Genomic DNA, 12,822 nt, shown 5'->3' on the forward strand with positions numbered 1-12,822 from the left:
TTCCCATAATCAACATGCAATAAATTGCCAGAATGAGATTTTCACTCTGCAGCGGATTGTGCGCTGATATGAAACTTCCTGGCAGATTAAAACTGTGTGTCCGACCGAGACTCGAACTCGGGACCTTTGCCTTTCGCGGGCAAGTGCTCTACCAACTGAGCTACCGAAGAACGACTCACTGCCGGTACTCACAGCTTTACTTCTGCCAGTATCCGTCTCCTACCTTCCAAACATTACAGAAGCTCTTCTGCGAATAAATTGGTTTGTTTGTTGATTTCTCTCCATTTAAACAGATCGATTTGATGAAAGAGGTTGATTTATACTAAGGTATGCCGTATTGCGTGGAGTTCGCAACTAGGGGGCCACCTATTAAAGGAATATCTATTATTAAAAATTCAGATTTAATGGTTATTAGCATTTTGAACAATGTGTTCGGAAACGTTATGGGATGAAGTCAATGATTGTACCAAAATCGAAAAAAAGGCAGCTTTTGGGTGCTTAGAATTCCGGGGCTGGAGTTTTATAAGTAGCTGACACTAACCTCGGGATGTCGCAAGAACTATCAGATGTTTATTTGGATCGCATCAAGGGCTGCAATGCCATAATAAATCCTAGAAATGACAAGGAACTCGGAATAACATTTATGACTAAGGAAGGAATCATAGTTATAAACACTGAGAAATGCCAAATAGCAGAGTTATAGCTGGTGCAAACAGTAATACCATATTGATTAACATCTGTATGCTTTCAGAATCTGAGAACATACGCCAGAGAGTAAAGGTTTTCACAGAAGAAGTAAGCCTACTTTTAACAATGCAATCCGAAGAAATTGTATTTGCAAATGATTTGAACAGTGTAATCAGTTGGGAAGATCAGATCGCAGTCGTTGCTAGATGTTTTGCTGCCCTATGCGAGAACTAAAAAATGACACCCCCTCTCTTTTAACTGTCATCAGTCTTCCCCTTCCACTATCGCCAACATACTCGTACAATGGCAAGTCCCAACATGTTCGCAAGTCAACGCACTTGCTCCATTCTAGAACTCGGTGAATCAAGGTCATGCTTCTTTCCGTTTTGTACTCAGTACCGAGTGCGTTAGTTCTGAGATAGGTGGAGGTAATGTGTTTACTTTCGTCAAAGTAGGTAAAGATTTCTTAAATAACTCTTCCTTACACTTTTGAAAATAATTCTAATTTTTCCTTTTTCAATTTTTTCTCCTCATTTGCTCTATTTTTTCGCTGTTTGATTTGAGAATACTTTTTTCCTCCAATTTTCCCTACATAAAATTTTGCCCAGTGGTAGGAATGGCTGTGGATGGTAGAAACAGACCTGGATCGGACACCCAATTTTAACATGTCTATGAGGCTAGAGAGTATCATCAGAGAGTTAATTGTACTTGATACGTTAAAGGTTAAATATGCCTACAAGCTGGTTTCACCTTCTTCGCTGGACACTCCATAAACAGAATTCACGCAACATTCAGTTTAAGAAAACACGTTTTTCAATCAGAGACATGGCCAGCCATATTCTCATTTAGCGTCCATATGTACTGTAAACATGAAAGAGTACTATAGTCCTCTTTCACTATCATTTTATTTGCTTTCCAGTGATTTTTCATCCTGCAGAACAATTCGTGTGTTCTCGTTGCCAAATTTCGTATCAGAGAAGACTGAGTTATGATTCAATCTAGCCGTAGCCTATTTCTCTCTACGATTTGCAGGCATTTGTATGTTGGTTCTTTTCAGACTAGCAAATGCGTCTATAACGCCATTATAAGTCTTCCATGTTTTTATATGTAACCCAACTAACGACTATGATTCCATAAAATGTTTATCCCTTGTTCTCCTAATCAAAAACTCTCTGGCATGCGTGAGTGAACGAATGTGGGTGTGTTTCACTTTGCTGTATGGTGGATTGGTCTGCTGCAGAGAATCATCGGTAGTCTTACAGAATGGCCTACCCCTGTAGTTTTCAGGTAGGCAAAGAGGTTTCTTCCCTTTGTGTGAAAGTTACCGGTGTTAGGTTGTGGTGGAAGCATTGTCTCTGGATTTTCCTGGCCACGGGGTTGTGTGGCAGAAGTTTTAGTGTGAGATGGGCAGTCTGCTTACCACTCTCCGACGATCTACAGTCGAGATCTCTTCGAAGAAAGGTGAGCTCATTTAACCGCCTAGCGCTTTGTCTCATAGCGAGAGGGAAGCTTTTTGTAATTCAGTCTCACTGAACTTGCACCTTATGCAACGTTTGGCCTTGCGTTTTGTCTTATAAAGATTGTTTTTCTGTGTCGTATCAGGGCATGCAGTGCTTTTGAAGACTTTGTTTGATTCCTAATGCAGACTTTGGCCATAAGAAGAACGTAGCACAAAGGTGTTGCATATGTTGAAGCGATCTCACGTAGGAAGTGCGCCCTCTGTTCAGTGTGAATGTTTGTGTGCCGGCGACTGTGAGTGTATACCTCCTAATCTTTTCCGAATCTTGGTAATTTTTACCTCTTTGTGAATTTTCTTTGTTTCATTCCTATACGTCCATTGGAAACCATCCACGTGGGTTAATGTTAGTTTGTTGGGCCTCTGCCATTACCCTTTGTCTATTGAAATGTGTCCTCCGTAAAATATTAATTGTTCGCGGATGCAAGGTTTACTGTTGCTGAAATTTGGCCACGATACGTAGAAATTGTGTCTCAGCGAACCACACAGCCGCACGATTTAACTGTGAGCCTAACTTTCCCGTGGCCCTCTGTCTCTGTCCTCGAGTTTACTTATTTCCCTGATTTTGGAATATTAAATATATCCTGTCCGGATTATTAAATTGTATTTGTGGTTTGTGATGTGATGTTAAGCGCGTAAGCGTGTACGTTTGGCCCTCGTTGAGGCTGTTTCTCCAAACCGAGGTTCAACTTTAAATGAAACAGTGATGTTCAGATTTACTCTTTTATTTAAACCTTTCTCAACATGTTGGTGTTGGGGCAGTCCTTGCTGTTCTTGGAGTGAATGTGGATCTGAATACGAGTATTAAACCTTTCCTGTCCCCCTCTAATTACGACTGCGATTCTAAATTTTGAAATTATGTTGTGAATCGTATAGCGTTTCACAAGCATTCATATGTAGTTACCAGGCAACAGCAATTGTATGTCTTATATCAATTTCTTAGGAAAGGTGGTACCTGTGGTCTAGGAGTAGCGTCTTTGATTCATAATCAAAACGTCTTCGATCCCCGCCAGTGCCTAAATTTTGATAAATAATCAGCGTTGGCGGCCGAAGACTTCCGGCATAAGAAGTCAGCCTCATTCTGCCAACAGCCTTGTCAAAGACGGCGGGGGAGCGGATAGAGGTTCTGGGCAATCTCTTGTCCTAGGGGTGGGAAATTGCCCCTAAGGGCGGAAGAATCAGCAATGATTAAAGACATGAGGATTCAGAAGGCAATGGAAACCACTGCATTAACGACACGTAACGTGTATCCACAGGACATATGGCCTGTAGTTGAAGAAGTGTCATGATGATCTCTCCATTGGCAAAAGATTCCGGAATAGTCCCCCATTTGGATCTCCGGGAGAGGACTGCCAAGGGGGAGGTTACCATGAGAAAAAGATTGAATAATCAACGAAAGGATAACGTTCTACGGGTCGGGGCGTGGAATGTCAGAAGGGGTAGGGAAACTAGAAAATCTGAAAAGACAAATGCAAAGGCTCAATCCAGATATAGTAGGGGTCAGTGAAGTGAAGTGGAAGGAAGACAAGGATTTCTGGTCGGATGAGTATCGGGTAATATCAACAGCAGCAGAAAATGGTATAACAGGTGTAGGATTTGTTATGAATAGGAAGGTAGGGCAGAGGGTGTGTTACTGTGAACAGTACGATTTAGGGAAATCACGGAAAAAATAAATCAGAATGACTGGAGATAGGATTGAACCGTCGTCCTCCAGAATGCGAGTCCTGTGTGCTAACCACTGCGTCACCTCGCTCGGTCCGCATTATGAAAACATTAATATATACAATACACAAAGCATGTTTAGTCAGTATCTGTATAACTCGAAAGTAAACTACGTCGGTCAAGTATCGTAGTTACGAAGAGACTCATCTCAGCAAATTCCAGCAGCTCTTGGCCAGTTTGTAAGCAGAGAGGTCAGATGTTGATAGTCAAATATGAAACGTTAATGTTGCAACAGTAAAGGAAGGTCTTAATCTCATAAATATTAACTACGAAGCACAAGCATGACAGCTGAACACACAAGCAATGGAAAAGGTCGCCAAATGCTGTAGTGGCTTACATTTTAAACAACATAGTATCGGTCAACATGGGCAATATATAGAAGTGCACCATATCCCGAAACAGCTCTGTCCCCTGAAACATTTTTTTCTAGAATACAGCTGCATCGAGAGAAGATATTCTGGGAAAAATCCACTCAAAGTGAAAGCAGTAAAACACAATGAAAGAAAAGCAAACCGAAGAGGAGAACACAGAAGTGTAAAATACAACTGGAACAAAATGTGTGGTTACAGTCAGGACGCATACTTAAAAACAAATGTAGCCCGACATAGAAATTGGCTGCAGCACGGACAATCCCCACCAGTTCTAAACTGCACAGAATTCATCTGACAGACACATCAAACTGCATCACGTGCAACCCAGTCGACACAGACGATCATACACTATCTGATCAAAGTATCTGTACTCACATCCTACATCTACATCTACATCCATACTCCGCAAGCCACCTGACGGTGTGTGGCGGAGGGCACCTTGAGTACCTCTATCGGTTCTCCCTTCTATTTCAGTCTCATATTGTTCGTGGAAAGAAGGATTGTCCGTATGCCTCTGTGTGGGCTCTAATACCTCTGATTTTATCCTCATGGTGTCTTCGCGAGATATACGTAGGAGGGAGCAATATACTGCTTGACTATTCGGTGAAGGTATGTTCTCGAAACTTCAACAAAAGCCCGTACCGAGCTACTGAGCGTCTCTCCTGCAGAGTCTTCCACTGGAGTTTATCTATCATCTCCGTAACGCTTTCGCCATTACTAAATGATCCTGTAACGAAGCGCGCTGCTCTCCGTTGGATCTTCTCTATCTCTTCTATCAACCCTATCTGGTGCGGATCCCACACTGCTGACCAATATTCAAGCAGTGGGCGAACAAGCGTACTGTAACCTACTTCCTTTGTTTTCGGAGTACATTTCCTTAGAATTCTTCTGGCATCTGCTTTACCGACGATCAACTTTATATGATCATTCCATTTCAAATCACTCCCAATGCGTACTCCCAGATAACGTATGGAATTAACTGCTTCCAGTTGCTGACATGCTATTTTGTAGCTAAATGATAAAGGATCTTTCTTTCTGTGTATTCGCAGCACATTACACTTGTTTACATTGAGATTCAATTGCCATTCCCTGCACCATGCGTCAATTCGTTGCAGATCCTCCTGCATTTCAGTACAATTTTCCATTGTTACAACCTCTCAATATACTACAGCATCATCCGCAAAAAGCCTCAGTGAACTTCTGATGTTATCCACAAGGTCATTTATATATATTGTGAATAGCAACGGTCCTACGACACTCCCCTGCGTCACACCTGAAATCACTCTTACTTCGGAAGACCTGTCTCCATTGAGAATGACATGCTACATTCTGTTATCTAGGAACTCCTCAATCCAATCACACAATTGGTCTGATAGTCCATATGCTCTTACTTTGTTCATTAAACGACTGTGGGGAACTGTATCAAACGCCTTGCGGAAGTCGAGAAACACGGAATCTACCTGGGAACCCGTGTCTAAGGCCCTCTGAGTCTCGTGGACGAATAGCGCGAGCTGGGTTTCATACGATCGTCTTTTTCGAAATCCATGCTGATTCCTAAAGAGTAGATTTCTAGTCTTCAGAAAAGTCGTTATACTCGAACATAACACGTGTTCCAAAATTCCTCAACTGATCGACGTTAGAGATATAGGTCTATAGTTCTGCACATCTGTTCGACGTCCCTTCTTGAAAACGGGGATGACCTGTGTCCTTTTTCAATCTTTTGTAACGCTACGCTCTTTTAGAGACCTACACTACGCCGCTGCAAGAAGGGAGGCAAGTTCCTTCGCGTACTCTGTGTACTGGTATCCCATCAGGTCCAGCGGCCTTTCCTCTTTTGAGCGATTTTAATTTTTTTTCCATCCCTGTGTCATCTATTTCGATATCTATCATTTTTTCATCTGTGTGACAATCTAGAGAAGGAACTACAGTGCAGCCTTCCTCTGTGAAACAGCTTTGAAAAAGACATTTAGTATTTCGGCCTTTAGTCTGTCATCCTCTGTTTCAGTACCATTTTGGCCACAGAGTGACTGGACATTTTGTTTTGATCCACCTTCCACTTTGACATAAGACCAAAATTTCTTACCCTTTTTTCCAAGTCAGTACATAGTAGCCATTATTACGGTGTGTGTTCGCACTTCACCTTCAACACAGCTTGAGTTCTGCTAACTCAAGAGAGATACCAGAAAAGATTGTTATGTAGACTGTTCAGTGATGGAATGAAGTCAAATTTCTCGCCCGTGGCAATAGTGTTCGTTGTCTTCTGTAGAACTGGGCCTAATGGGAATGGTAATTGGCTGACCTGTGCACAGAACTCTGATAGGGCAGTCTTGTTCAAGAATGTTTTTTTCATCGCCATTGCATCACATATGCTGCGTTACGCACTGTCCCACTATTACAGTCATCACCTCCGAACTGCTCTACTGTGTTACACGATGCTGTAAAATGCATTGATATCGTTCGGTATGTAGAGTTTTCTGAAGCACAATAATGGGTCAAATCATAGCCACGAAAAACATCAGCATACCATAACATCACCTACTCCGGACTTCGCTGTTATCACAACAAATGACGGGAAGTAACGTTCTCAAGACAGTCTCATACCCTTTCATCGGCTTTCCGCAGGGTATAGCGTGATTAGTGGCTGAAAATCACTCTTTCTAGGCATCTAATATCTAGTGCAGTCACTCTCCACACCACCTCGTGCATCGTTTAATATCAACTACAGAAATATTTGGCTTACGAGGACCTGCTCGACCGGTACACCTCATTCTTTTTTTTTCTTCCTGGACACAGTGGAAAACACCGACAAGAAGAAGGGGTAGGAACATAGGACATCTCTTAAAACATCAGGCAGTTGCTTCCATGGTAGTAGAGGAAGCTATAGAGACTAAAAATTATAAGGGAAGACAGAGATTGGTATACATTCAGTAAATAATTATGGATGTAGGTTGAAAGTACTACCCTGTGACGAAGAGGTTCGCACAGGTGAGGAATTCGTGGCGGTCAGCATCAAACCAGTCAGAAGACTTAAGAATTAAAAAAAATGCACAGTCGTTGTGCTATTTGGACTGCTGGTAGCATTTTGGTAGTCACGAGAGATTCCTTCTATTGATATCATGTGATTTTTACCTAGAAAAATGGCACATTAGCTAGTACGTTTGGCTTCCATTAGGGAGGACGACGGTACAGATTCGAATCCTACCGCCCAGATTTCGTTTTTCCGTGATTCTCTTAAATCGATCTTAGCAAATGCCAGGATGATTGCTTTTAAAGGGCGCACCCAATATCTTTCGCCGTCCTTGACACATACCGAGCTTCTGATATGTCTCGAATGATTTCGGTATCAACCCGACGTTAAACCCTTATCTTTCTTCTTCCCTCACGTGATTTTATACATCCACCCTCCACGATGCTCGACGATCTTTTTCTATCGGGACACGAAGTCTGTGTGGTCGTGGTTTAGCTACGGTTGTTCTTCGTGTTTCAGCTTCACAGTCATATCAGCGACAGCTGACATCGTCAGCTATACATACATTGAAATGTCCCTTATGTATTTGTTTCTCACGTAATATCTAATGACTAGTCCACGTTGGAGGTCACTGAGCTCCCCTAGTCGACCTATTGTTCAGTTACTGCCTCCGTACTGAAGACAAAACATTCTGCATGTATTTCTGCTCTTCGTTCTGCCTCTTGCATCATGTAGTGATCAGGTCCGCATTACGTAGTGATTGTCAGCTACTTGTGATCAAACAGAGCAGATTCACATGAAGATATGTAAAGAAGATATGGTTCCTACGCACAAAGAAACTTGCAAGTGTCCTACATACTTCACCCAGCACAGTCACAGCAGGTAGACTACTTAACCAAGATGACGTGCCATATTCTATCACAAAAAGTCCAGCAGTGAATCGGCTAAATTGGCAGACTGTGTAGCAAATTCTAACGAAAAAGGGGGAGAGCAAGGAAGACTACTCGCTTCACTTGCAAATAGAGTATCAGACCAAATAAGCTACACACAAAAATATACAAGTTTTCTAATAACAGCATTGGAATAGACGGGAAGAGGAACTATTATCTTCAATTTAGGTGTTTGTCTGTACCGTTATGTATTATTTTTATCTTATTTGTAACGAGTAGTTTCTCTGTAAATTATTGTGGAAAATCACGCTTTATTTCAATGAATTAATTCAAAAGAAGAAGAAGAAGACTTTTATTGTCAAAGAAAATGAAGCTTCTACGAAGGAATATCTTCCATTTAATACAGGTCCCCTCAGAACAATTAGTTCAATTTTAACTGCATGTGTGTATTTTATTAATTTTTTTATCCTAAAGCAGATCATAATTTTGCAGTTCGTTTGAAGGCAGACTCGTAAGAAGAAGTTGGTTTTAACGCATACAGTGGCAGAGTGGCTCTACGAAGAAATATATCTAATTTAATATACCTCTTATCAGAGAAAAACAGCGTTTTGTTTGTCAGGGGAGAAAACAACACGAATAGTATTCGAAAGAAGCAAGCATTATAATTCAAGAATCCAGAATAAGAAAGTATTTCCTCTTCCATTCTTGCAACTGCTATCTGGTTTCTGTACAAGCTGTAAATAACTTTTCAATCTCTGTATTTTTTCTCTGTCACCTACAGTATTCAAAGAGTGTATTCCAGTGACCAGCGGCATTGAAGCCAAATCAGTGACAGAAATTATGTAGATCGAAGTAAGGGCTGGAAGGGTCGATGCTATATATACACAATGAGGTGGCAAAAGTTTTGGGATAGGAATAAGCACATGTACATATGGCTGTAGTATCACGTACACAAGGTATAAAAGGGCTGTGCATTGTGGAGCCCTCATTAGTGCTCTGGTGATTCATGTGAAAAGGTTTCCGACATGATTATCACCTCAGGACGCGAATTAACACTCTTTGAACGCGGAATGGTAATTGGAGCTAGACGCACAGGACTTTCCATTTCCGAAATCGTTAGGGAATTCAGTATTCTGAGATCTACAGTATCAGGAGTGCGCCGAGAATATCACAGTTAACCATTATCTCTCGTCACGGAGAACGCTGACGACCTCCACTTAACGACCGAGAGCAGGGGCGTTTATATAGAGGTATTAATGCTAACAGATAAGAAAAACTGAGTGAAATAACAGCAGAAGTCAATGTGGGGCATACGGCCACCGTATTGGCTATGGTAGCAGATGACCGACGCGAGTGCCTTTGCTAACAGCATGGCACTACCTGTAGAGCCTCTGCTGGGCTCGTGACCATCTCAGTTTGGCCCTATACGACTGGAAAGCCGTCGTTTGCTCAGTTGAGTCCCGGTTTCAGTTACTAAGAGCTGTTGGTAGGGTTCTAGTGTGTCGCAGATCCCACGATGCCATGTGCCTACGTTCTAAACAAGGCACTTTGCAAATGAGTGGCGGATCAATAATGGTGTGGGCTATGTTTGCGTGGAATGGACTAGGTCGTCTGGTCCAATTGAACCAATCATTGACTGAAAACGGCTATGCTCAGCTACTTGGAGACATTTGCAGCCAATCATGGATTTCATATTCCCAAACAACGATGCAATTGTTATAGATAACAATGCACCATGTCACTGGGCCACAGTTATTGGAACTGGTTTGAAGAACATTCTGGACAGTTCGAGCTAATGGATTGGCCACCCAAGTCTCCAGACATGAATCCCGTCAAACACTTATGGGACATAATCGCTGGGTCAGTCTTGTATAAAATCCTTCATCGGCGACGCCTTCGCTATTATGGACGGCTGTAGAGGCAGCATGGCTGAATATTTCTGTTGGGGACTTCCAACGACTTGTTGATTCGATGCTGCATCGAGTTGCTGCACTACACTGTGCAAAAGAATTAAGATGTATCCCATGACATTTCTCGTCTCAGTTTTCAGTATACAGACTTTCATGGATGGTGGAGATGGGTAAGGTTAAATGTCACTCTCAAGCTAGAGACCTTGGTCTGGAAACGATTATGTTGAAAATTGTAAGCGAAAATAGTTCTGATACCGAATGAGCACCCATAGCTGTTAAAGTAAGTATTTTAGAGCTCACATTTAGCGTATATTTTTTTATTGGTTTGGTCTGTACCACCACTTATAAAAACTGCCTAACCTACAAGCTTCGCAGTACCGGTATATTTGTTCAAACGTCAGAGATATCAGAATGATTTTCGCTTATAACTTTCGACTGGTCGTTTCCAGACGAGGGACCCATAATTCAAATTAATAAATCATCATGGAATCACCGTGTATTAAAAACCTCTGTGGAACATTTGCCCCTCGAAAGACAGCAGTTCCGAGATCGAGTCAGGTCCAGTAAACTGTTTAGTCTGCCGTGAAGATTCAAATCAGCCGAGAATGGAAACTCGTTGTGGAACCATAGTCTGATTTTCTAAGATTTTTCTCAGTGACTAAACTTTAAATATTGCTGGACGGAATACCTGAACGTTGTCATCAAACGAGATGGAACCTGAGATCTCGAAGAACCCAATGTCTCTGTCTGTCGTAACATAGTCGAAATGCTCGTGCCAAAACATATCGGAAGCGGTGTACGTGGCACCGCCACTCACGCGCGTTGACGTACCGACCCTCAGCACGTAGTAGATGGGTTCGGCGGCGCCCACGATGCACCACGCAGTCGACATGACAAATCTAGGGCTGACAATGGAGCCGCCGCATTTGTGCGCCTCTAAGAACTCCACGGAGACCTGCCAGGGGACCCGCGAGATGTCCACCGGCTCACCACCCAGCACACGGCTTTCACCCCCCAGTGCGGGCGCCACGCTGCAGGCGGCGATCAGCAGGCACAAGGCGAGGGCCCGACTCATCTCTCAGGACAGCCACGCAGCACTGCCACTAGCGTTCAGCACTTGCCTTATCAGTTATCTGCACCTCTCCAGATTTATCAATTAATTTGAATCAAAACAGAATTATCATCAGTTTTGTCAACCTGACCTAACGAATCTAGCTATTATTACGAACAGAAAATCAACATGCGTTCCATAAATTAAAGAACAACCCAATCGTAAATTTCCATTAACGAGCAACGGCTTATACGCATTTCCCGAGCAATGAATTCTCCATGACTTGATGCCTTGTTTGGAAGAGAGTTACATGAATAACTAAATGAGTTACACTGTAAACACGGTTGTACGCTAGCAGAAAAAATTACCAGCATGGAGCAACAGGTCCACATGGTGTAAGATTTTCTCACATTTTACATACACTACACGTATTACATAGGTTACACTGTAAGTAGGCTGTTTAGGTTTTCATGTTGGTAACGTCACGTAGCGCTCTGTATGAAAATCACTGGCTGTGCTGTGTGCAGTCTGTTCCTGGTTGGCATTGTTGGAACATTCGCTATAGTAGTGTTGAGCAGCGCTTAGCGTTGTGCAGTTGGAGGTAGCCGCCAGCATTGCTGGATGTGGGGAGAGAGATGATTTTTCTAAGGGGACGTTACATGTCGCCATATGTAACGTCTCCTTCGAAAAATTAGTGAATTACTGCGCTGATAAACCTCTACGTTATTTGATTTTCAAACAGCTGAGAGAAACTGAGCCCGCATCTCGTGGTCGTGCGGTAGCGTTCTCGCTTCCCGCGCCCGGGTTCCCGCGTTCGATTCCCGGCGAGGCTGGGTGTTGTGTGTTGTGCTTAGGTTAGTTAGGTTTAACTAGTTCTAAGTTCTAGCGGACTTATGACCATAGATGTTAAGTACCATAGTGCTCAGAGTCATTTGAACAATATTTTTTTTAGCAAAACTGAACGTACTCAGTCATTACTCTCTTTACTTATTCTGATCAACACTAAACTGAAATACAATATTTTTAGCGCAACGCAGTCTGAATTTCAATAATCCCTACAAAAGAATGGCCCTGGCTAACAACAACCTATACCATTCATGAATCACTTACCTCACAAAAATCTTCGCTACTCCAACTACTGCAATACAGCGAGCTGGTGCTCTTCAAACCGCACAAGTATACTTCGCACTGTGAGACACACTGCATTGTCCTGCTGGTAGATGACATCGTACCAAGGAAAAATAAACGCATGTAGGGTGGACATCGTCCCCAGTGATATATGCATACTCGCGCTGATGCATTGTGACTTACAGAATGACGAGATCACCAAGAGAATGCCACAGAAACATTCCCCAGACCCTAACGTTGTTGCAGGGTGTTCGCTTTCAGACATTTCACACTGTACATATAAACGAACATTTGTCTAATGAGGCACAGAAACTGAGTCTTCTGCTCTTCAGTGGAAGTCAAGTTGTTGTACTGGGGTGCAAATTCCAGGTAGATGAACCAGGCGCCTGTTGCAGAGGACTAAATGCAGCAACGTTCGCTGAATGATCATTGAGGACCCTTGGTTCTCAAGGGCAGTCGGTTGCTCAACAGTTGCACGTTTTCTCACCCATGCACATTTCCCCAGGCATCGTTGGACTCTGTCATCTATAGACCATGATGCACCTAGGTTGCCTATGCATCTAGGCATTTGAATGCAGC

At 42.7% G+C, this 12,822-nt stretch overlaps 1 protein-coding gene across 1 annotated transcript in view; it reads right to left on the minus strand.

The window, feature by feature from the left end:
- The window catches only part of LOC126355993 (trypsin-1-like), a 68,251-nt gene extending 57,088 nt beyond the window's left edge, over window positions 1–11,163 (minus strand). The window contains exon 1 of the mRNA XM_050006615.1: window positions 10,753–11,163. Within this exon, the coding sequence (XP_049862572.1) occupies window positions 10,753–11,139 (387 nt within the window). The 5' untranslated portion in view covers window positions 11,140–11,163. The remainder of the gene's footprint in view (window positions 1–10,752) is intronic.
- Between the last annotated feature and the right edge of the window lie 1,659 nt (window positions 11,164–12,822).

Source organism: Schistocerca gregaria, chromosome 3 (genome assembly GCF_023897955.1).
Source record: "Schistocerca gregaria isolate iqSchGreg1 chromosome 3, iqSchGreg1.2, whole genome shotgun sequence".
Classification (NCBI taxonomy): Eukaryota; Metazoa; Arthropoda; class Insecta; order Orthoptera; family Acrididae; genus Schistocerca; species Schistocerca gregaria.